Source organism: Ipomoea nil, unplaced genomic scaffold (assembly GCF_001879475.1).
Source record: "Ipomoea nil cultivar Tokyo-kokei standard unplaced genomic scaffold, Asagao_1.1 scaffold2783, whole genome shotgun sequence".
Lineage (NCBI taxonomy): Eukaryota > Viridiplantae > Streptophyta > Magnoliopsida > Solanales > Convolvulaceae > Ipomoea > Ipomoea nil.
Genome location: NW_017619211.1, coordinates 436,397 through 462,715, shown reverse-complemented (window position 1 = coordinate 462,715; position 26,319 = coordinate 436,397). Strand labels below are relative to the sequence as shown.

Below are 26,319 nucleotides of genomic sequence, written 5' to 3'. Positions count from 1 at the left end.
ATTATTATTATTATTATTATTATTATTATAAATGTTTTTATATTCTAAATAAAATCATTAAAATGTTTAATTATAAAATTATGCCCATTTTATGAAAAATAAACCAAACATACCAAAATAGTTTTCTAGAATGCAACCAAACATTGAAAAGAAAAATATTTTATGGATAATGACTCATTTTTCAGAAAACATTTTCTAGAGGTTATTTTCCTTATTTCTAAATACACCATAAAAGAAATTGCTTTAAGTGGAATATGATGCTCTCCAAATTATTCATGGCTGAGGTTGTCTTCTTTTGATTTCATTCTTAATGATGTAAAACAATGGATGAGTTGTTTTTGTTTGTTTTTTTTTTTTTTTTTTTTGCTTTTTTTTTTTTTTCATTTAAAATTTTCTTTTGGAAAGCAATTTGAGAACAAGACAACCTATTTCTTGGTTAGGAAGTTTGTTCCCTTGACAGATTGCATAGGATGGTTAATGAATTTCTTCCTATATCAACTTAAAAAGAAAGAATTTTAAACTAACTGCATTTTCATATGGGTATTTTTAGCGTATAATAATTATGTAGATGCCAGCAGAGTGTATGTAGACATAAGCGCTAAAACCATGAGGTGGCACCGTGGCAGTAATAAATGTTGACAACAAATAATATTCCAACAAAAAATACTTCTTACCACTCCTAAATTCCCTCCATGTTATGCCTTATAATCATTGAGTGTTATGAATTGATTGACCCCACCAAACAGTACCATGTCATGAGGTAAATTATAAGGGAATTTTTTTTAGGGGTGAATAGTCTGAATTCCAACTGCCTGCCTGCCTGCCAGCCAAATTAAACGAGAAAGCAATAGTCAAGTAGCTAATTCAGGAAGTACATACATACATACATACACTTTAAACTAATTAACTTGTGCAAGCAAGCAACATAAGTAGGATGATGTTCACAAAATCAGATTGACAGCTTTGCTTCTTCTTCATATTGACTATTGGGATTGGATTCTTCTAGTTCAGGGTCCCTGCTCAACAATCAAAATGTGAAGTCAACACTCACTTTGCACTTGGGATGAATGAATTTATGGCTCATGGAAACTTGTTTCATTTGGTAGGACTGAAACAGCATTAAAAAGGCGCTTCTTCTTCTTCTTTCACATTATTCACCATCATATGATCCACACTGCCCTGATTAGAACAACACTATACCAAAACTAATAGACTTAACACCACCCGTGATTACCTAGATTCAAAAGCGTAGGGGTCAGAGCCTCTGAGGAATGATCTCCGCCACCAAATCTGGAATGCCTTGCTAAGATTAGGGCATTCAGTGCCGTTCTTGGAGAAACACCTGAACCAATCCATAAACAGCATGTATTGCTCTTTCAAAGGAAGAGTTAGGAGCGCTTGCCCCATCGCTTCCTCCAATGCCTTTATGTCTAGGCCTTTCTTACACCTCTGTAGCCAACCAAAGTCCAGTAGCATCGGTTTGAACCATGCCTGCATTAACCCTAACCTTGCTTCTGACCGGCAATGCATTTTTCTAGTGCCCATTGCAACGAACAACTTTGCAGAAACCCGGCTCAGCTCATACCTAAGCATTGGAGATGCACACTTGTGCAGGTGAAGCAACTTCACTTGATGCGTCCACATGTCAACCAACCCCTCCGCCATCTGGTGATCGAGCAAAATTTCGAGTAGCCAATTCATGTTGTCCACCTGATTTGATATTCGCTCAATCAATGGCTTATCTTTCTCCTTCCCCAATTTCCTAGATGGATTGGTGCTAGTGGCCTCCTCGAGTAGAGTGACCAGTGAACCCAGGCAAGACCTACAAATAGCAAAGATATCCTCTGTGTTCAGATCGGGACACTCCTTTTCATACAAGGAATTTTTGCACAGGAGACCTTTGACTAGAGGTTTTAGCTCATTTCTCGCATTCGCATCATTACAGGTGGTTACTGACAAAACAAGATTCCTAGCCAATTTTTGTTGAGAATCCAGTGAGTCTTGGGTATAGAGTCTGGCCACAATATCTCTACATATTGTTTCATCATCAAACTTAACTTTGGTAAATAAGTTCCTGAGTTTTTCCTCTTCCTCTTCAGTCCAAGGCATGGCCTCAATGTATTCTAGGCATGACAAAATGGCCCTCGTGAACTTAATGCTTGCTGATACCTAAATTAATAAAAACAACACCCAAATTTAGTGTTGCTATTTCTTGGATAATGCTAGAAATCACAACTTGGGAAGTCAGAATGGGTGAAGGTGTTATAACCTAAGATTGGACCAAGATCACTCAATTGGGCTATAATGCACATGAGCCAAACCACACTAAACGACTGAATTCAATCAATTAGCTAGTCTAACCTATGGCCTTATAAACCCATATGTTCTCTCTTACTTTATCAACGTGGTCTCATAACAGAAGGGTTGCAAGAAAACCAACCATAGAACTTGAACATGCAGACACTTTATTGCAAGCTTCAAGTCAATGTCAAGTTCAAGAGAACCAAAGAAGAAAATAGGACGGACTAACAAAGTACATTTCATATAAACACATAAATTTGTAGTAAGTTTAAATAGCGTTTCTTTAAAAGATAAACAAAAATTATATTTGAGTAAAAAATAAAAAGGCTACTATTTCTCCACTTCTTAAAATCCGAGATTTGAATAAATACTCTTATCTTGTACACCCTCCAGATTTTACAAAGCAAGCTTAGAGCTTTACAACATAGCCTTCTATAACATCTTGCAAACAGAGCCTAGCTATCAAATTCTCTAAATATTGACTCTTCAACTATAAATATTTTTTTTGGGATAAGGAATATGAGTAAATCTAAGGGTGTGTTTGGTTCACGGGTTTACACACTAGGAATGAAAATCAAATTCATAGTTAGTGTTTGGTTGAACACAACTATGGAATTTGATTACCCCTTCAATTAAAACATCATTCACTAATTAAAAACACATATTTTCCATCTTATTAGTAATCTGATTTTAAAGTTTGGATTAGTGCTTTTAGATTTTTGTTTTGATTTTTTATTTTGTTCATATGGGTGCTTTGGATGTCATTATACTAGAATCAATTGCCTTAATTTTTTATTTTTAAAACATTTATTCCCATTATCGGTTCATACATAACCAAATATCACATCAATGTTGGTAACCATTCAAATTCCACCCTATTACCAAACATGCAAAATACTTTCACCAACCCAAGTATTTGAGTCCCATTCTGATTCCGATTCCGTAGTGGAAACCAAACACACCCTAAATTATAAATAAAGCAACAGATTCATAGCTCTTGTCTTTCTTCCTAAATGAAATTCTTTAGTTCCAGAGTTTGATAATCTAATTGGTTGAGTTGTTTAGAAGAAAACTTCACAAAATGCAGTATGGAGCACAAAAGTGTTTGAGTAACATTGACGCAGGTGGTTTGATTACAGCAGGAATATAATATGGTTTTCCTTTTTCCTGTTTAGAGTTAAGATGTTAAGTGATTACCTCCAGCACATCAATGGTGCGATATACCCCGATGTTTAGGAGGCTTTTGGGAATATCTTCCTCAAACATAAGCTCAATTGTGTGACGGAAGATGCCCAGATTATCCACATCGGGGACCTCAATCCTACACAAACCCTTGGATTTTTTCCTATAATCCGCGATCAAATCTGCGAAAACCAAGGCGTTTGCAGTAAGAACCTGGGAGCTGAGCTCCAACACCAAGCTACCACCACCATTCTTGCCCTTCAGATTCAGCCTCACGTCAAAGATTCCCAAATTATCATCGGACTCGCGAGGCACCGGGGGTTTAGTAATCTCAATGGAGCAGGCGGGGAGTGTTGGATTTGGAGCTAGTGTCTCGTCCAGAGAATCTATGGGAGAGACCCGACCCGGAGACAGGATCCTGCGGGGTCCGATCCGGGTGACGAGGCTGCCCTGAGACTGGGAAATGGAGCTAAGGGTGGAGGATTTGGCGATGAAAGGTAGCTCGTTCTTCTTAACTGAAGTGGGGTTGTCGGGGCTGTGGGGCGGGACGGCAAAAGAGCAACACCACGAACGGCGGCGATGCGGCGGATGCTCGGAGCGGCGCTGGTGGCGAGACATTTTTGAGCAGGAACAAGGATTCAGGTGAGATCAATCAGATAACAAACGCTGTAAATTCCATATGATATTTGGCATTTTTTTCTGGAAAAACAAAAGTGTTTTCTTGGAAACTGCTACCTTCCTTTGCGGAACAACAACAACGTTGAAGAAACATATATGAGGAAGAATGAGATTCCCATTAGAGTATCGGCAAAGCACAGTTTCCAGTTTGCTACTGCTTACTGAGCTGGATTTTTGGTGGGATTCCCTTTTGTCTTTTTCCCCTTTTTACATCTTTCTCTTCTTTTTATTTATTTTTTATTTTTTAGTACCGAATGCACAGTATGTTTCATTTTATATGTCTTACCTATTATTCATTAATCAAATTAATTTTTCATTTTTTTATTTTTTTAGTATTTTTTACTCATTTTTAAATTTGATTTTTTTGTGTGTTTAATAGTAATTTTAGTGTAGTTTTAAAGTATATAAATTTTGTATACTAATATTAAACATAATATTATGAAAAATTGAATTAAAAATAACTTCAATCAAGTCTCATTAACCGAATCAGACACATAAAATGGAACGGAGGGAGCATTAAATATTTGATATATTAAAAGTCACGGAGAAGTGACTGTGCTAATATTCTATAATTCCAGTAATAAAACAATCTAAACCAAGTTTTGGCATAAGAGCAATAAATATTGGAAGATCTTTGTTATTAGTCGTTGTCTGCTATAATTATAATTTGGGCAAAAATTTATGTGACCATGTGACTGTGCTAATATTCTATAATTCCAGTAAAACAATCTAAACCAAGTTTTGGCATAAGAGCAATAAATATTGGAAGATCTTTGTTATTAGTCGTTGTCTGCTATAATTATAATTTGAGCAAAAATTTATGTGAGACCATCTCACCAATTATTGTTAGTGAAGCGTATCAGGTTAAGATGAAAAAAATATATAATACTTATATTGAAAACCAATTTTTTTACGCGTTTTGCACGAATGAGATAATTACCAATGATTATTTTTAAAGAACTATTTCAAAGTATATTAATGTAATACAGAGCCGTTCTAATGAAAAATGGGGTCATGAGCAATATCTTATATTGAGCCCTTTTTTAAAAAAAAATAATTTGTATATATAAATAATAGTTGTTCAAAATGTTGTGTCAAAAATTCAAAATATAAATATTGTATAAAAAATATATCAAAAATTTTATTTAAAAAGTGACATGCGTCGTGCACATTTAGACGCAAAATCATCCATCAAACTTTTGATATCAACTTCTTCCAAAATCTCATTTTCAATATAGATTAAAGCTAATCCATTGAGTATATCTCTAGCAACATACTTGATCGTAAGTAATATTTGATTTATCAGTGTGACGAACATCAGCTAAACAGCTATCAACATTCTTATTATTTTCATTGTCACATTAATACTTATCATCATTGTGCACACTATCATTTAAATTTTTTCCAATCTTGCAATCATCTTGATTTTCTATAGTTCTATATGAAGATTAACATCTAACATTTCTTTCATTGGCATCATCTTTTTGCACATTTAAAAATTTGACATCTAATATTCAAAAATTTGAGTTTCTTTTGTAATGAATTTTTCAAAAGCTTTCTTTTGAGATTGAGTTAGTTGCTCAATTCTTCTTTACCCAGCTGAATATTTTCTAAAAGACATAACTGTAAAACCCTAAAGAAAAAATAAGAATTTATTTAGAAACTCCATTAACAACTAATTAATCAAGAAACAAATTTTTAAATATTTGTTTTTTTAAATCAGAATTATTATGTCATTTAACCTTGAATATATTATTATGAAATCATAAGAGAAAATTTCAATTTTGGTCCATGACTATTGCATTTGTGTTAATTGCAACACTTGACTTTCAAAAATGTTAATTTAGTACCTTGACTATGCAATTCTTATCAATTTTGGTCACGCCGGTCAAATTATAGGCCAAATGTGACCGGAAAAACTTAAACTTTTTAAAATTTTTATTTATGGGGGGTAAAACGGTCATTTTACGTTTTAAAAAAAATGAAAAATTATTTGCTTCTTCTCCAGAAAATGGGCCTTAGCCATGATTGCACTATTCTCCGCCACAGTCTGTCGCTCTCGACCGCCGAGTGAATCAATTCCGGTGAACAGAGGAAACTGCCCAGACCAGTCTGACACGGTCATTTTACGTTTTTAAAAAATGAAAATTTATTTGCTTCTTCTCCATAAAATGGGCCTCAGCCATGATCGCACTATTCTCCGCCACAGTCCATCTCTCTCGACTGCCGAGTGAAGCAACTTCGGTGAACAGAGGAAACTGCCCAGACCAGTCCGACACGTCCCCTATGCGCCGATAGTCTCCTTGTTGACTACATGCCCCTTAGTCGGCTGAGCATCAACAAGTAACAGTCGGAAATTCGCGGTGAGACAACAAATTAGTCGGCCTGAAAGTAGTCGGCTGATTCTCGTAGGTGGAAGTTGGAGGAGAAGTGGAATGCTTGACCAAACTCTGATCTCCAAAGCAGAAATCTTCCGTCTATACATATGAACGTAGAGTGAGAAAGTGGGATTTAAAGAAGGAAGTGAGAAATTTTGGCCAGTGACATTTTTATCAGGAGGAGAAGAACCAAGAATGGAGAAGAAGAACCAAGAAGAAGGATGTAGAAGAAGGAAGAAGAAGGAAATGACTAATTTACCCCTGAACTAAAACAATTAAAATGAATTAAAAGATTCCGGTCACATTGTTGGAACGGGGTGGCGCGGCGGGTCGTTTTCCCCTGTTTGTTGTTTCCCCGTGCCCCGTTGTGCCCCGTTTGATGTTTATGAGTCTCGTATGATGTTTTGAGTACCGTTCTAGGAATTTATGTGTAGTGCGTATGTTTGTTATTATACCTTGATTGTTATTGTTGATTGTATAATTGATTGATTGAATGATGATGGGTATTGTGATCATTGCGCAATGATGGTTGAGATCGATGGTAATGAGATTGTGATCGGTGGAAACGAATTTTTGGCGGATAGCACAACGAGTGCTCAGTTATCGTGCTAAAGGCACGGACCACCCTTTAGACTTGCTGGCTAAAGGTTTGGGTCAAGGTATAAGCGCCGTGGTGCCATGTCATAGCTATATGCGTTGACCCCTTGATTATAGTGCTATAAGCACGGATCATGCGAATGGCACTTCGGTGTTACCATGTTGGTGGTTTCGGTGTGGGGCATGTAGTTGCCCGGAGGAATAAGAGAGGCGATATAAGGGTGCCCTAGAGGCACAGGTTGGAACTGATATAAGGATAGAGAGGAGTAAAGGTTGGAAGTTGGTATAAGGTTGGAAGATGGATTGTATGCTTTGATGATTACTTGCTAATTGATTGTCATTGGATCTCATTGTTGCCTTTAATTGCTATTTACGAGCTTACTTGCCTATTATGCCTTGCAAACGTAGGATGCATGCTAGTATCTTTATGATGATTCGTGATGTTAAACCTGTTGTTGTGTCTCGAGTCTTGATCCTGGTTTTAAAACTAGAGTTGCTCAGGATTATATATGTATTCTAGTTTCAAAATGATTTCCTATATTTATATTTATTGTACTTAACGTGTGGGAGTGGGTTACTCAGCATTATTCGCTGACGGTTGCTATACCATATGTTTTACAGGTGCTGATCATTAGCTACGGAGCGCGCTAGTCGGACTCGTGGGCTTAGCTTAGTTAGTCCTAGCATTAGTAGATGGCCTGCGTTTCGTGGATTGTATTTGGATATTGACTTATGGATTACACATGTTTGGATAGTTTCAGCCTGTGCATCTAGGTTCTCAAACCTAGGTGTGACATAGCACATCGACTCTTATGGATAGTTTATGCTCTGTTTGGATGATCATTGTTAGATTGCCTTTATTATATAAATTTTAAATGTTTTGAAAATTAGGGGTGTTACACCATCAAAACAAGGGTAGTCAACTACAAATCTCAAAACAAACATCAAAAGTTTAGACTACAAAAGCTAACTATGCTAGTCTAGTCTAACTCGTACTCTCTCATGAACTGGGCCCACCTAAAAGGGGTTAACAAACAACAAGTAGAAAACAAACCTGTTAGCACGAAGCTAAGTATAACGCCACTCAACCCTGTAAAGTACTACAGTATATACTTTTGGAAAACATTTGTTTCACATACTTAGATCGACGATTCTCAATCACTTAGGCAACACTTTAACATGCTCAACAGGGTTTCTATATGCTTGCAACCTAATTGGTAGGGAATATCCCGACCGCCATAGCTCTACCACGACCGAGGTGCCTTTGTCTTTGTCTTTTTGTCTTTGCAGGTAGCAGGTCGGGCTTTTTATGAAGAACCCGGTAGGGAAGCGGCCGGGAATTGCCCGAGCGGTAGTGTCGACCACCGAGCGGTAGCCCTTTGGTGAGGGAGCTGATAAAGGACACGTGGCGGCTCTCTGTGGCGACAGATAGGGCACCCGGGAGGATGACACGTGATGGCTACGTGGAGAGCATGCCGAACGACCGAATTTGTGTCTCCGGCGCAGCGGCTATAAATACCCACAGTAGCTACAATGTAGAGGACTTTTGGACGATCGATAGGTTGTTATTAGAGAATCCCCGACCGCAGTCAGTTGGCACTCAGAGCAACCAAGTAGATTGTACTTAGGGCCTCTACCGTGATCAATAAAGATATTTACTTGCTTTAGTTGGTCTCGGGTATTATTTAAATATTGCTTACGTAGAATTAGCAGTATCATTTTGGCGCCGTCCGTGGGGACCCGTGCAAGAAAGCAACGTCTTGACGAACACTCGGTTCCTTTGCAACGATGTATCCATGGGCATACAACAATTTCGCCGACGATCAGGTGGATGCAGCGATTTCATCCGATCACCACGCTACCCAACAGCAAGGTCAGACGGTGGACTTAAACCTTAATCTGTCACCACCACATCCATCCAACACATACCCGCTGCCCAACAGCCGGTGAACTACATTCAACCGGGATACCCAACACCCGGTCAGCCGCATCAACAACAGCCGGTGATGTATCCCGGTCAGTATCCGTACCCGGTCCCACCTCCGCCGTATGGGTACTGGTCTGGCCAATCGATGTACTACACTCCCCCGGTTGGATATCCACCATATACGCCTGCGTACACAGCTCCAGCCGCCGCCCCTCCAGTTTACCCGACCGCACAAGTAGAGCCGCAGCGTCAGTCCGCTTCCCGGGCTCGACGCTCGGCTCGTTTGCGGTTGGGGTCGGGGGGTGCTGATGCGATGGAGGCACCATGGCAGGCCCAGCAAGCGGCCGAGGTTCCCGCCCAAGTGGAGGACCCCGAGGAAGTTGCCCGAGCGGCAGCTTTTGATCGTCTTCGACCGGAGATGCGGCAGCGTTTGGGGCCCCAAGACCCGAACTGTCAGCCGGAAGACATGCACATGCAGGAAGCCAGCCAGGAGGCTTCATCTGGGTATAGAGGGTCGAGATCTCACCGACGGCGACGCGCTCGGGATACAGCCCAAGCTGCCCAAGCCGCCGAGCTCAACGAGACCCGAGGATTGCTCTACAACCTTTAGGCGGAGTTTGCACAATTTAGAAACGCGCACCCTGCAGCAACCCCGGTCGACCAATCGACCCTACACCAGACGCCTTTCACAGCGGCGGTGATGGCTCAGCCTTACCCGCTTGATTTAAAGGTTTCTGGAGAGAAAAGTTATGATGGCCGGACAGACCCCGAGGCTCACGTTAACGACTTCTACAGCAATATGATGCTGAAGGGCGTGTCAGACGCCGTAATGTGTAGGGCTTTTTATTCCACGCTCACCGGCCGGGCGGCGGAATGGTTCCGAACCTTGCAGCCGGGTTCGATCGACAAGTTTGACACCTTGGTGATCAAGTTTGTGAGGAAGTTCATCACTTCCAAAGTAGTGAGGAAGCCCTATATGTATCTGGAGAAGGCCAAGCAACTTGAAGGCGAGAGCTTGACCGACTTCCTCATCAAGTGGAAGGCGGCGGTCGGGGAGGTTGAGCCCATGGATGATGCGACCGCCACTCACATGTTACACATCTCTCTCCGGGCGGGGTATTTATATCAAGATTTCATTTTACACCCCGCGGCCACGTATGAGGAGGCCCTTCGAAGGGTCACAGATTATGCCAACGCCGGCGAGGCGAACGCCGTAAAACGCTCGCAGGAGGTCGGGTCATCGTCCCGTAAACCAGCCGGCCGGGCGGAACACCGATCGGGTGACGACCATCCCCGATCTTGCACCAGGCCTGGTGAGTTTACGGCCTTGAACCGATCCGCAGCGGAGGCCATGTAGTATGCCCAGTCTTGCAATCTCATCAAGCTCCCCCATCCCGATCGAGATGGTCCTGACAAGAGTAAGCATTGCGCTTACCATCGATGTGCTGGGCATGACACTGAAGAGTGTACCCACTTGCGTCAACTGTTGGAGGATTTGCTCAATCTTGGGAAGTTGGACAAGTGTGTGGGGAGGAGAGAAGACCCCAAGAGGAATACCGATTGGAGAGATCACCGGCGCTCCTATCACCGTTCCGATCGTTCTGATCGCGAGGGACGCTCCGATCGGACAGGTCAGGACCGAAGAGACGATCGAAGAGATGATCGTCGTGATGACCGACGGGACCCTGACCCTCCGTCTAGTAGCCGACCAGCAGGAAAGCCGACCATCCACGTTATTTTCGGTGGATTGGAAGACGCTTCCCGACCGCGGAGTAATTGCCCGGTCGCCGTAGTGGATTCCCGGGAGACCGGGAAGAGGCAGAAGATGGAGCCCATAACCTTCACCCTGGAAGATCAACCCAGCAGCGGCGACCACGGCATGGAGGCGCTCGTGGTCACGATTGATGTCAAAGGGACGGATGTCCAGAGGGTTATGGTAGACACGGGCAGCAGTGTAAACGTCCTTTATTTGGACGTGTTTGAGAAACTTGGCCTTGACAGGAAGGAGCTGACTCCGGTCGGTGTACCACTGTCGGGTTTTACCGGGGCTCTTATTTACCCCGAGGGAAAGATAACGCTCCCAGTTGAGATCGGCACACCTCCAAAGTCGATCAAGACGGAGCTGGAATTTGTTGTGGTCAACCTCCATTGCGTCCACAACATTATCCTGGGCCGACCCGCCATTATGAAGATCGGTGGGATAATTTCCATGCCCCACTTGTGCATGAAATTCCCCACCCCTAATGGGGTCGGTGTAGTCCACGGCGACGTCCAATCCGCCCGGAAGTGTTACACCCGAGCGGTTAACAGACGTGACTTCAGTTCGTCTTCCCGGGTGAACACCATAGTCAAAGAGGAGGCTAAGGATCGGAAGGAACAACCAGAGCCCTCCGAGGAGATAGAAGAAGTTCCCCTATCCGAGCACCGACCGGATAGGAAGATTAAGATTGGCCGGGCCCTCACCCCCGAGCTCCGAGCGGAAATTTTGGCCATACTCCGGGAGTATGCCGACATTTTTGCCTGGGGGCCCGAAGACATGCCCGGGATCGACCGATCGGTAATTTGCCACAAGTTAGCCGTCGATCCCGCAGCAAAGCCGGTCGTGCAAAAAACCCGGCACCTTTCTTCCGATCGCCGCGAGTTCGTCAGGGAAGAAGTTAAAAAGATGGCGGCGATCGAGCACATCCGACCGGTAATCTATCCCGAGTGGGTAGCTAATATTGTTCTCGTTCCAAAGCCCCCAGCTTGGAGGATGTGCATAGACTTCACCGATCTCAATAAGGCCTGTCCGCTCGACCCGTATCCTCTACCGAGTATCCACCAGATGGTCGACGAGACGGCCGGGGCCGAGTTGATGAGCTTCATGGATGCATTCAAGGGCTATCATCAAATCATGATGCACCATAAAGATGAGAGCAAGACAGCCTTCGTGACCCCGGATGGGCTGTATTGTTGCCGAGTGATGCCGTTTGGCCTCCGTAACGCAGGAGCGACCTATTAGAGAATGGTCAATATGCTTTTTGCCGATCTGTTGGGCCGAACGATGGAAGCTTACATTGATGATATGCTGGTCAAGAGTCGGGACCGATCCGACCACACTCGGGATCTCCGGGAGTGCTTCCAGATCATGAGGAAGTACCAGTTGCGGCTGAACCCGACCAAGTGTACATTTGCGGTTCAGACCGGCAAGTTCCTCGGCTATATGATGACTAAGAGAGGAATTGAGCCCAACCCGGCCAAGGTAAAAGCGATTCTGGACATGCAACCACCTTCTACCGTTCGGGAAGTCCAGCAATTGACCGGTCGGTTAGCAGCTCTCAGCCGATTCCTCTCCAAGTTAGCCGAGCGCGCTTTACCTTTCTTCAAGGTATTGCGGAAAGTTAATGGATTCGTCTGGGACGAAGAGTGCCGAGCGGCTTTTGATGAGCTGAAGGAGTATCTCATGTCACCAATCGTGCTCTCAAAGCCCGAGCTCGGAGAAGAGCTAGACGTATACCTCGCCGTCTCCGATCGTGCAGTAAGCGCAGTATTGTGCCGAACCGATCCCGAAGGGGTCCAGCGACCGGTGTACTATGTAAGCCACGCGCTACATGGTCCCGAGCTCCGGTACTCCCGGTTAGAGAAGGTCGTCTACGCCTTATACATTGCCGCGAAGAAGTTGGCTCCCTACTTCCAGGGTCGAGCAATTCGCGTGTTGACCGATCAGCCGATCGGGCCAGTCCTCCGAACTGCTTCATCATCTGGTCGCCTAGTCAAGTGGGCGTTGATGTTGACCCAGTACGCGATCGAATACCGACCGAGACCAGCTATCAAAGGTCAGGCCCTTGCTGATTTCTTGGTCGAGTGCACCGCCCGGGATACCCGACCCCTCGAGGTTGCGGATCCCGAGGCTGAGTGGTGGTCGTTGGCTACTGACGGGTCGAGTAGCAAGAAAGGAGCAGGAGGAGGAGTGGTGGTCACGAGCCCGGAAGGATTCAAAGTCTATTTCGCTCTTATGTATTAGTTCCATCCGACCAATAATGAAGCTGAGTACGAAGCCTTTGTCAATGGCTTACAGTGCGCTCGGGACTTGGGAGCTGAATACATTCGAGCAGAAACAGATTCTGCGCTTGTGGTCGGGCAGGTCCTTGGAGATTACGAAGTCAATGGAGAACGTTTACAACTATACCGAGACCTAGCCATGGAGAAGCTCGCACAATTCCGGGGGTATACCGTCCGACACATACCCCGATTGGATAACGCCGATGCAGATATCTTGTCAAAGTTGGCTCAAGACGCCCCGGAACATATGTCGAAGATAGCACGAATTTTGGTGATCCCGAGACATAGCATCCATCGCCTACCGGTCAATCCGATCCAACCGGTAGAAGATAATTGGATCACCGATCTAAAAGAGTTCCTCGAGCACGGTCGACTCCCAGACGACCCCCAACGTGCTCGGAAGGCCAAACTTAGAGCCCCGAGGTTCCAAGTCTTGGACGGTCGTCTCTACAAGCGATCGTACGGAGGTCCTCTTATGCGTTGCTTAACCGCATTTGAGGCCGATCTGGTCATGAAGGAATTGCATTCGGGAATTTGCTCTTCACATCAAGGAGGCCGATCGTTAGCCCGTCGTATCATGCTGATCGGGTACTATTGGCCGTCCCTTCAGCTAGACTGTGAAAAGTTAGCTCGAGAATGTGAGACGTGCCAACTGTTTGCCCGGATGCCTGGACGACCAGCAACTTTCTATCATCCGGTCACGACTGCAATTCCCTTCGCTAGGTGGGGGGTAGACATCTTGGGCCCCTTCCCTCAGCTCTCCGGTCGGAGAAAGTTCGTGATTGTCGCCATCGATTACTTTTCCAAGTGGATAGAAGCCGAGCCCTTAGCCACGATCACATCTCAACAGTGTGCTCGGTTCCTTTGGCGCAATGTGATTTCCCGCTTTGGTGTGCCCGTGCATCTCATCAGCGACAACGGCCGCCAATTCGTAAGCCAGTATTTCCAAAACTTCTTGGCCACGATCGGGACGACCCACGTCCGGTCGTCGGTGGCTTACCCGCAGGGAAACGGACAAGTGGAGAACGCAAACCGGACGATTTTGGAAGGTTTAAAAAAGAAGCTACACTCAGCTGGTCGTAGTTGGGCCGATGAGTTGCCATATGTGTTGTGGACTTATCGGACGACCCCGAGGGAAGCTACTTTGGAGACCCCTTTCGCCCTGGTTTATGGAGCAGAAGCCCGACTCCCGATCGAGGCCTGGATCCCGACTGATCGAGAAAGAACCTACAATGCGGAGGAGAACGAACATGCGATGGTCGTGGATCTCGACGGGGTCGAGGAAAAAAGAGAGCTAGCCGCTCGGGGTATGGCCGAGTATCAGAAGCGGGTCAAGAGTTCGAAGGATGTTCGGGTCAACCCTCGTTATTTCCAGGTGGGAGATTACATTCTACGACGAAGGGAGGCTAGTCAACCTTTGGAAGGCGGAAAGCTAGCTCAAAACTGGGAAGGGCCGTACATCATCAACGCTATCATACGGCCGGGTACATACCGACTGGAGACGACAACCGGTCGGATAATCGAGGGGACTTGGAATTCTGAGCACCTCGTTATGTTTAGGCACTAGCCTATTTTTTGTAATCTTTGGACGAAGTGGGGGCTCGACCTGCCAGTTGGTCCCGGTCGTCATTTGTAATTAAATTTATTATTGTAAATATTTATTAACCGCCTGCGAGCGGGAAGGTTTAATGTATATACGATCGGTGATTGCTCGACCGTTTGCATGCGGCGGCCCGGTCGGTTATTTTCTATACCTTTAGTGCATGCAGATCAAGTTACATCGACCGAGCGAGTTTATCGACCGGTCAAATACGCTCCTCTTCGGCGGACATTCGGGTCACGCCATTTGATCGGGGAAGCCAGGAGCGCTCAGCATAATTCCCCGATCCACTCAACTTCTTTCCACTATCGCACTCACTCGTGCCTCGAGAGCACAATAGTGTGGGGGCTGGGATAAGGAAGTGTCTGTAGGCCCGTCGCTCGGGAAAACCCGACCGTGGGGGCTTACCCATTTTCAAAATTTCATCAAGGCCAGGAGATCGGGTAAACCTGATCAGTTTGGCCAGTATGACGTCGACATAGGTCCGTCGTTCGGAGATATCCCGAACGTTCTGAGGTAAACTCGGTCGGGTAGGCCAATGTGACGTCGAAATCTTGGAAGCACGACTAGGCCATAAGGCCACAAGGTCGGATATTGAGTGAGCGGAGTAGTGCACGACCGGGCTAAACGGCCGTGAGGTCGAGCATTTACGATCGGCATACGCGCGTTGAAAACAAAAATGTAAAGCAAGAAACGAAAGGCACAAGTTAAACACAAAAGAGATTGTTATTAATCAAAACGTGCCCGGTACAACTCGGGACCGGGCTCCCGACTAAGTGTTTACAAAAAGGAGAAATTAAAACTGGCAGGCTTCATTTCTTCGCGGCTTCGGTATCGGCAAGGTCGGCCGGCTTCTCAACAGCAGCTCCGCTCGGGCCGACGATCTCGATCTCGGGATCGTAGGGGTCCAGCCCGAGGTCGGGGACCTCAGTCGGGATGGTGGTCAAGACCAGCTCGAGGTCTTCGCCCTCGAGTGCCTCCCTCGTGTTGGCCTCCGTCCTTTCCCTCATATCCCTTTGGCCGCTGTTGTACGCCCAATGACCGAAGGACCAGAAGAGCTCGTCCGCAACGGCGTTCTTTCGCATCTGCCGAATGAAAGCCATTCCGGGCTCGACCTCCCGAAAGAAGTGCTCGATCGCAGCGGTCAGGTCTGTGCTTTTCTTGGCCGCTTCTTCCCGAGCCTCCTTCTCCTTTTGCAACACCTTCGACAAGGTGCTCCGGTCGGTTCGAGCCTTCTTCAGCGCCTCCTCGGCCTTCTTCAGCTCGCCGGACATCTCCTCCAGCTCCTTAAATCGCCGGTCGGCGACCTTCTTAAGCCTTATGGCCTCAGTGGCCAGTAGCGCTTGGCCGTGGAGGGCCGCCCCGATCCGAGATGCCTGCAAAGTATAGCATGTTAGCTCGATTGAGGGTCCTTAATACAAAAGTGAAAGAAGGAAGAATTCTTACCTCGGCCAGCTCACGACCGAGCCGTTCTGCCAATTGGGTCGGGCTCAGCTTGCTCAAGTCTATCTCGATCAACGTCAGATTGCCGATCCGAGATAGTATGGAAGCATCAGCCATGGCAGACTCGACCGTCGGGGTCGGGCTCTTCTCCGTCCTCTGTCTCTTGCTCCCGGCCGCTTCCTCGACCGCTTTCTCTGCTGTTTGCCCTTTCGACCTGCTGGTCACTCGGGTGATCAAGGTCTCCGAGGCATCTAGGACCCCGCCCTCATCGGTTATGATCGGGATGGGGCCTAAGGGTCGGGCAACCGGGATGGAGTCCCCTCCCGAAGACCCAGCAGTTGTCTTCTTTTTCCCCAAAGTTATCTTCGTTCGGGGAGGAGATTTTGGAGCTCCGCTGTTGAAGCGTTTTGGTGCCATATCTGCAAAAGAAATAACTACGTTAGCTCGGGAGTAGTTTCGTTGTTCGGGGAGTTATGAGCGGGAAAGCTAGTTAAGGTTAAACCTGTTTTCTTCCTTTTACCCCGAGCAGGAGGACCTGCTACCACCGCGCCCATCGGTACGGGCTTGTACTTCTCTTCCAGATCATATACTGGGGCCGGTAACTGGGCGGCCTCGAGGCTCTCTGCCGACCGAAAGATCTTATATTCGTGGATCTCGCTTGAGATCCGAGTGACAGCCTCCCGAAGAGCCGGGGTCTCGACCGGCATGACTTGTTTCCTAAAATGGGTGTTCCAGACTCTGTCGGTCGGGAAGATCCATGGGTCGTATTTGACCGAGAATATCCTCTTCTTCCTCCCTTTGTTATTCCCGGGCAGGCCTGCGATCGAGCATCTTCCCTCTCGGGATTGCACCATCAGGAATCCACCTCCGTAGTTGCCCGAGAGGATCTTTACCTGATAGATGTAATTGAAGAGCTCCATCGTACAGGTCACTTGGTGCCGAGCACAAATCTGGGGAAAGCACGCTATGATGCGGTGCGAGTTCGGGCAGATTTGGGCGGGTATGACCTGGTAGTAGCCCAGGAAAGCGGTCAAGATGGCAGGGAACAGGAAGACGACCGGGGCTAGTAGGGAGTCATAATGCATCCCGATCCATTTGCCCCGGTGATGCTCGATAACATTCCCGAGCCGCCGACTTGTGTCGAATTCCACTCGACCGCTTAGTCTTTCCGCAATCCGCGCAGCTTCCCCGTGCGTCAATTCGCTCATTTGTTGGGCAACGCTCTCGCTGTTCAAATATTCGAACCCGTCGTCTTTGTCGGTCGTTGGTTCAGTAAGCTCTTCCTCGACCGGCTCGGTTTCACCCTTTTGGGGAGTGGTTTCTGGGTGATCCCCTATCACCCGGGTGGGTGTTTCCCTAGCGACATCGATTCGGAGAACTCGCCCGCTCGTGGAGGTTTCCTCGCGGCTACTTTCTGAGCTTCCCAACCCTGAGGAATCGCTGGAGCTCGAGGATATCTGCTGCACGGGGGCTCGCTCGGGAGCCTTCCCCGGTCGTTGAACGATCTCAGGAGAATAGGACATGATCTCTATCTCCTCGTCGCTAATCTGCTCGAAACCGTGGTCGTAATCTGCGACCGAGACGTTTTGGCTATCTGAGTCCGACATGTGGTTCTACCTAAAGGTCGGTCGGGGTTAGTACAGGGTTCGGGAAGTTAGTTCGAAGTTAGTTCTACCCTACTCCTACGCAAAGTTAAGAACGAAGAAAAGGATAAGGAATTAAGAGCTTACCGGTTGATGATACTTGGAAGAAAACTTGAAGCTTGGTTTGCTCGATTGGTTCGCTAAACTGCTACTCGGGACTCTCTGAGGGTACCGATTGCTTCAGTGGATTGAGGAAAGTTCAAATGAAGGCCTCAAGGGCCTATTTATAGGAGAACATTTAGGCGGGAAAACGAGTCCACTTGCGTGACACGACCCGCACTGATTCCGAGATGACCGTTGCAGTCGCCGAGGCCGGCAGTGGCTGACACGTGGCGAGGGAAGGAATGACAGTTGGCCGGTCGGTTTGATGGCCGACGTTTGGGCTTCTTCATCCCGTCCCGTTTTTTCCCGGATGGTAAAAAAGGCCCGGGCTGGGAGGCTTTTGGTAGGGAATATCCCGACCGCCATAGCTCTACCACGACCGAGGTGCCTTTGTCTTTGTCTTTTTGTCTTTGCAGGTAGCAGGTCGGGCTTTTTATGAAGAACCCGGTCGGGAAGCGGCCGGGAATTGCCCGAGCGGTAGTGTCGACCACCGAGCGGTAGCCCTTTGGCGAGGGAGCTGATAAAGGACACGTGGCGGCTCTCTGTGGCGACAGATAGGGCACCCGGGAGGATGACACGTGGTGGCTACGTGGAGAGCATGCCGAACGACCGGATTTGTGTCTCCGGCGCAGCGGCTATAAATACCCACAGTAGCTACAGTGTAGAGGACTTTTGGACGATCGATAGGTTGTTATTAGAGAATCCCGACCGCAGTCAGTCGGCACTCAGAGCAACCAAGTAGATTGTACTTAGGGCCTCTACCGTGATCAATAAAGATATTTACTTGCTTTAGTTGGTCTCGGGTATTATTTAAATATTGCTTACGTAGAATTAGCAGTATCACTAATTAACAAATAGGCGTGCTTTCACAATTATTTAGCTTATCAACAAGCTCATACTATCACATGCTTATCTCATCAATAATCTCATACCATCATTTATCTCAATAAGAAATCTCATGCTATTACATAATTCAATAAGCAATTCTCATTCTATCATATAATCTCTAAGCAATCTCGTGCTAACATATACTTGACATGCAATCTCATGCAATCATATACTCAATATGCAATCTCGTGCAATCATATACTCAATATGTAGTCTCGTGCGCGTAACTTGATCATGCAATAGAATGGACATGATGCTTTAGTATAAGTATAGGTAGATACACATATACACTCTTTTGTAAAAAGAACACTTTTCTGTGGAGGTTTCTTAGAGTCATAGTGACTCGCTTTCTCTAGAGTCGCAATGACTCGCTTTCTTTAGAGTCGCAATGACTCTCTTTCTTTGGAGTCACAATGACTCTCTTTCTTTGTACTCGTGGGCGAGGTAGGACTTCACCATAATGTGAATGGGCCTATCTGGGCTCAGCAACTTGCCGGCCTAATACTCATCTCGCTCACAAAACCACTCTCTTGGTTCTTTTCTCAATCTCTAGGGAACCAAGTGTCGAACTATCAGTGTGCACACCCCCTGACCAGGATTCCAAGCCTGGCGGGCAGTTTCCAACCTAGTAACTCCGGAATATCGACCTCGTTACTTCATATCGGATCGCAATGTCCGTTTCTTTCTTTACTTTCTCTTTTTCACTGTTTTGTCGGTTCTATCCGATCTTATCTCTTTTCTTCTGAAAGGACATAGTCCTAACGGTCCTCCAAAACCTCGGATTACTCACACTAAATACATATAGATATAGCTCATGCATTTCAATTCATGCAACACTTTACTTATCCAATCTTATGCACATAACTTCTCACAATTTCTCAATGCAACTAGGTCATGACTTTCCAAAGTAGATATAGGTTTTTGAAAATCGTACTTAAGCTCACATTGGCGACTTATACACTTTAAAACATGATTTGTTCAAATATGCACTTTACTTGTAAAATATGCTTCAAAACCACTTTCACTGTGAACCTTTAACAATTGCCTAAACATGCTTATAAAATCATAACTTAGCCAATCTTCTGTGGCAAACACTTAGCAAGTATTCAATATGCACTTGAACTCAAAATACTCAACATAATCTCATTTACTGTAATCATGCTCTGTAAACTTAAAATTCTCAACAAATCATAATAGACATCTAGGCATGCTTTTCTAACAAAACTTATCAAATATTGATCATCTTTCATTATCCAACAATCATATAATTGTCATGCTTCTCAAATAAATAGCCAAGAGCCAACACTTAGCATTTTCCTTTACTGTAAATGTTCTTAGACAATCTCTATAGCATTTTTCTTCACAAATTCTAACACAAATTGCTCAATTCTACTCCGAATTCAACGAAATCAAATTCTAATCATGCGTCGTGACGGTCCCGAGTGTCCGAGCCTCAAGGGCCCGCGTGTCCCGGTCCAAAACGACACGTAGCTGAGCCACAAGGGTCCGGTCACTGCACAACTTCTGTTTAGCTGGGCTTGTGGCGGGGCTTGAGGAGCCTCGCCGCCTGGAACCGCCAAGCAGAGGCCTAGGGCCACAGCTCTAGCCTAGAGTCGTGCCCTAGGGCCGCTCCTCCACGGGCCTAGCCAACGGCTCTTCCCCAAGACCGTTGGCTAGTCCCGTGTCTCATCTGGTGCACACTGTGTTGTGCACCAGTGAGCTTCTTCTTCATCTGTAAGGCAAAAACTTGCCAAATAACACTCTCAAATCATCAACAACACATCATAGATCACAATAGATCACTAACTAGCTCAAACACAACATTATTCTCGCATTTCTACTCATTTCAAACACTAAAACAAGACTTCACAGTGTCTAAATGTAACACCCCTAATTTTCAAAATATTTGAAGCTTATGAAATAAAGGCGAATCTATCATTAACACCCAACAGAGCGGAAACTAACAACATAAGTATCGGGGTGCTATGCCACATCTAAGCTTGAGAACCTAGATGCACAGGCTGAACTAACTAATCAAACCATAATCCACCATTAATGTCCAAATACAACTCAAGGCTCACAAGCCATCTAGCTAAGACTAGAACTGATTAGGCTAAATCCATGAGTCCATCTAGCGCGTCCGAAGCTACAAGTCAGTACCTAAAAAACATACGGTGTATCAACCGTCAGCGAATAATGCTGGTAACCCACTCCCACGCATTAAGTATAATATAGGTAGATATAAGAAAATCATTTTGAGACTGGAATACATATATAATACTAAGAGACTCTAGCTTTAAACCAAGATACTAGCATGCATCCTAAGAGACTTAAGGCACAACAACAGACTTGACACTATGGACAACATGAAGATACTAGCATGCATCCTAAGCTCGCAAGACAAGATAATAACAAGGATTAACAATAACAAACAATGACAACAATAGGACTCAACAACAATCAATAACAACAACAACATGTCTATGATCCAACCTTATACCAAGTTCCAACCTTTACTCCTCTCCATCCTTATATCAGTTTCAATATGTACCTCCAGGCCACCCTTGTAACGCCTCACTTATCCCTCCGGAGCACGCATGCTCCCCACTGACATACCGCCAACAAAACCACCGATCTGATAGCGCCGCAGTACCATTAACACATGAGCTGTGCCTATAGCACAATAATCAAGGGGTCATGCCTATAGCACAAAGACATGACATCGCAGCGCTTATAACTTGATCCATGCCTTTAGCAAGCAAATCAATGGTGGTCTGTGCCTATAGCACAATGACCGAGCACTTTTGTGCTAACCGCCAACAAATCTTTTCCACCAATCACATCTCTTTCCTCATCATGGACAAATCAATCAAAACAATCAATGCACAGTGATAATAACAACCAACAACACTCAATCAATAACGATAATCAATCCTCAACAACAACAACAAACAAAGCTCAGCAACAACAATAACCACGACACACAACTCTTAAAACGGTACTCAGAAACATCACCCGAGACTCATAAACACCAAACGGGGCATGGGGAAACGACAAACGGGGTAAAACAACACCCCGCCCCGCCCGTACCAGCGGGTGGTGCGGTGGGTGGTCAACCACCTGCCGTCTACCCGTCGGCGGGCGGCACTGTACCAGTGGGTACACGGCGGGTGGTCGTCCACCCGCTGGTATGGGGGACAATACCCGACGGGTGGTTAGGTGGGGGTTCGTCCCCCCACCGACCCCCCCCCCCCCACTAGTATGATGGTAGTCCGGCATTTTTCCCTTTCGGGAATTCATCAATTAAACCCAAAACCAAGTCCAAACACATCCCAACATATATCAACAACAACATGGACTTGAACAACAAGAATTAAACCAAGAAACACCACATGTAACACCCCAGATTTTTGAAACTTTTGAAACTTTTGAAACTTATATAATAAAGGTAATTTCTCATTAAGTCCCAAAATAGAGCATTACTAAACATAAGTGTTTGGGGTGCTATGCCACATCTGAGCTGGAGAACTCAGATGCACAGGCTATACTAACTAAATATCCTCAAAGCAATGTCAATACATCATCATGGCACGCAGGCCGAAAGGAAAACTAACTATCTGCGCTTCGGATCTCTAGTGCGCTCCGGAGTCTACTCATCTGTCCCAGAAAGCCAAATATATCTGTTCAGCGAATAACGCTGGTAGCCCACTCTAACGCGTTAAAATACAATATAGGTAAATATATATATATATATATATATATATATATATTTGAAGCAGGAAGATATATACCTAGGAGGGTTAGCACATATAGCGCTAACACGGCCCCGCATCACCCTACCTCATACCGCAGCATGAAGGAATTGACCGCAACCAATTGTATAGACCGTCGATGAATTCAATGGCGGACCACAATCCTACACACCGCTGACACCTTCAGTCGGTGGACTGTGATCCTCTTTTGGGGACTACGATCCTACACACCGCTGGCGATCTCAGTCGGTGGATCGTAGCCGATCATAGTCCTACAAACTGCTGAGGGATTCAGTCGGTGGACTTGATCTTCTTTTGGGACTACGATCCTACACACCGCTGTCAAGCTCAGTCGGTGGATCGCAGCCGACCATAGCCCTACACACTGCTGACGAGCTCAGTCGGTGGACTATGGCCTTCCTCGTGGCCTGTAGCCCTACACACCGCTGACGCGTTCAGTCGGTGGACTACCGCACACGAGGCCCACTTGGTGTTCTGCAGCCCTACACACCGCTGACGAGCTCAGTCGGTGGACTGCAGCCTATGAGAACCAACTTGACCGCAGCCAAGATTCATGCACACATATCACGTAGCAAGCACATGCAATTCACATTAACACGTTGGGAAAGGGAAGAAAATGTATGAAGAAGCCTACGTGTGGTCATCCACGTACTAGGAAATATCCTAAGGGTTCATGCACCTTTCACCTAGGACCACGGGGTACCAATTCAACTAGCATGCAATACACGAGACTCTTTTATCCTACGAATGGTACCCGAAACATCAAACTAGACTTTAGGCACGATAAACGGAGTCCGTCAGGACACCACGAAGGTCGGGGAACATCAAACAGGGAAGCCAAAATCCCAGGTGGGAAAAATCCAGCGGGTGGCTGGCGGGTAGAGGACCACCCCTGGCGGCGAATCTCCGGGCAGCAGGTGCCCGACGGGTAGTCGTCTGCCCGCTGCCGGCGAGGCCAATTCGAGCAGCGGGTAGGTGGCGGGTCCCCCTACCCCCACCTACCCCCACTGACTCTTTTTCAATATTTTGGTCCCGGTATCTTTCGTGGAACCCGAAACCATGTTTAGACACTTTTAAACACAAATGACGACACCACGTAGTCAAATAATGGATCAAAACCAAGAATCATACTGAACATATCCTAACATGACTTCTAAACATAAATAACACCCGAACATGCAAAATCCCACTCAATTATATCAAGAATATTACAATACGAAATCCCCAATTTTAACCTAGGGCTCTAATCATATTCAAATCATCATAGTTTATCCTTAAAATCAAGAACATCAAGATTTATCAAGAACATCACACAATCATCAAGACCCTCTTATAGTCATCAAGATTATCAAGATCAACACATAAAATCATCTCATCAATTATCAAGATCATATCATCATCATAAAAGATTTTATCAAGACTCAAGCAATAGAGAGGAAGCCAAAGAAGAAGATATAGCAAAGAAAGTAGGTTTTGTTGAGACATGGGTTACCTCTTAGCCTTAATTAGATTCCTTGGCTATTAAGGTTCTTTCTCTAAGATCTCTTCTTCTTGATTTCTCTTATGTTGGTGATAAGAGAATTCTTGGAAATTCTTGTGTGGTGATATCTATTGTGGTGTGACTTCTAGGTGCCTCCTATGTCCCTATTTATATATCTAAGAGTCCTAATTAGGGCCTGAAAGGTATGGGTTTGCTAGTTCTATTTCTTATAGGACTAGGGGATTGGTTTTAGCAATAAGGGTCCATGGACTATGGTGGACCCTCCCTAGTTAATTAATGGATTTTAATTCTCTTTTTAGGGTAAGTAATTAAATAATTAGTTTGAGTTAGAGGCCGTAACACGGGGTGGTACACCACAATTATACCCTAAACACAATCCCTAAATATGCCAAGACTCGAGACTAAACACATAACGGTCCAAGAGCATAAAGAACCTCAATATCATCTAGAACCCTATATGCAAAGCCCTAAAAAAAAGCCCTAACCTTGAATCACTACCCGAGCATGCATAAACCCACCCAAGAACATCACAACAACAAGATTTACAATATAAACCCTAAGGACAAGCTCTAAACATAATTAAATACAAGAACATACCAAGACCACACAGGGCCACCAATAATATCAAGAATAACAACAATCCATATCACAAATTCCTAAAAAAAAATCTCTAACAAAGCACAAATACAAAATCACACATTCAATTGTTCAACGGAGCCAATCAATAAAAGATAGCAAGGAAAATAGGTTTTGTAAGACATGAGTTACCTTTTAGCCTTAATTAAATCTTCCTTAGCTCCCACGGTCCCTTTCCAAGATTTTCCTCCAATTGATCTTCCTAGTCTTGGTGATGGGGAATTCCCTGGCTAGGTTTCTAGGGAAGATTTTCGTGTGATATAGTTATGGATGGGAAGGGTTCTAATTGTTTTCAAATCCCGTATATATAGAGTTAGGAATCCTAATATAGATAAGGGTCCACAGTCCTCCGTGGGCCACATTAATTAATTAAGTGATCCCGACCAAATTAAATCCTTTTTAATTATTCTTTAACATGATTAATTACATAATTAATCCGGGTTTGAAGATCGTAACACGGGGTGTTACCCCCCCCCCCCCCCCTTACAAGAAGCTTCGTCCTCGAAGCTTAGAAATCATTTTTGGGATAAAGAGTCAAAATTAGTAGCACATAGGGAAAATATTATATGGGAAATATATATCTCTCTATACATATGCAAATATACTGGGTTTTGGGAAAACTTGGTTCAAAAAGGGAGAAGGGGATGGGAGTTTTAGGTTTCAAACTTGAGGACAACATTATATAGGAATAGGGTCAACGGAATTAAAGTTTGCAGCTTAGGGAATAAGGTTGCCACCTGGTATGGGTCAATTGAAAGAAGGTGTCAAGAACGAAGTTTGAAGTAGTAGAAGGGATTTCTCAACGAAACGGTATTCAGTTTGACAAAGGACGAAAGGGATTCGGCTCGTTGCACGTCCAAGCTTAAAAATTCTTACACCCAAATGACACATTTGACTTTGCCCCTATATCTATAACCTTTGTACTAACGAAACATACCAAATAACGAGGCTACGAGCATGCAATTCTCATGAGTATAAACACAGCATAGAAGTCTTACTTACGACATTTAAATAATTTCCAATGATTTAAACATGTAGGATCATAAGATGCACCGAACATGCAATTAAATACGTTTATTTACATGCCTAGATAAGGGACTAATACCACATGTAACACCCCTAATTTTTAGAACATTTAAAAGCTTATATAAATAACACAATCTATCATTAAACATCCAAATAGAGCATAAACTATTCGTGAGAGTTGAGGTGCTATGCCAAACATAGGTTTGAGAACCTAGGTGCACAGGCTAAACTAACCAATACATAAAATCCATAAGTTCAAAACACAAGCCAAGGCACGTAGGCCATCATCGGCACCAGTACTAACTAAGCTAAGGCTACAAGTCCAACTAGCGCGCTCCTTAGCTACTGATCATCACCTGAAAAACATGTCGTAGCAATCGTCAGCGAACAATGTTGAGTAACTCACTCCCACACGTTATAAATATAGGAAATCATTTTGAAACCGGAATACATATATAATCCTAAGCAACTCTAGCTTTAAAACCAGGATCAAGACTCGAGACACCATTAATAAGGCAACATTTCGAATATTATAGAGATACTAGCATACACCCTACGTTTGCAAGGCATAATATTCAAGTAAGCTAATAAATAGCAATTAAA

General features: G+C 44.8%; 1 protein-coding gene across 2 annotated transcripts; it reads right to left on the bottom strand.

The window, feature by feature from the left end:
- Window positions 1–776: 776 nt before the first annotated feature.
- On the bottom strand, window positions 777–4,364 carry LOC109157548 (BTB/POZ domain-containing protein At2g13690). Of its 2 annotated transcripts, XM_019305409.1 has the most exons (3): window positions 4,216–4,364; window positions 3,499–4,117; window positions 777–2,169 (listed from the first exon to the last, which is right to left on the bottom strand). In XM_019305409.1, exons 1-3 carry the CDS (start codon window positions 4,278–4,280, stop codon window positions 1,231–1,233), a joined length of 1,623 nt encoding a protein of 540 aa, XP_019160954.1. In that variant the 5' UTR covers window positions 4,281–4,364; the 3' UTR covers window positions 777–1,230. The 2 variants fall into 2 exon arrangements, with proteins under 2 accessions (XP_019160954.1, XP_019160955.1); XM_019305410.1 differs by having other exon boundaries at window positions 3,499–4,364.
- Window positions 4,365–26,319: the final 21,955 nt, after the last annotated feature.

Bases quoted from the DNA above. Each gene is read 5' to 3' on its own strand.
- LOC109157548 (XM_019305409.1), bottom strand. From the start codon at position 4,280: ATGGGAATCTCATTCTTCCTCATATATGTTTCTTCAACGTTGTTGTTG. The intron at 4,118-4,215 runs GCAGTTTCCAAG...TCACCTGAATCC, and splicing joins TTGTTCCGCAAAGGAAGGTA to TTGTTCCTGCTCAAAAATGT. The intron at 2,170-3,498 runs GTAATCACTTAA...TTATTAATTTAG, and splicing joins GCACCATTGATGTGCTGGAG to GTATCAGCAAGCATTAAGTT.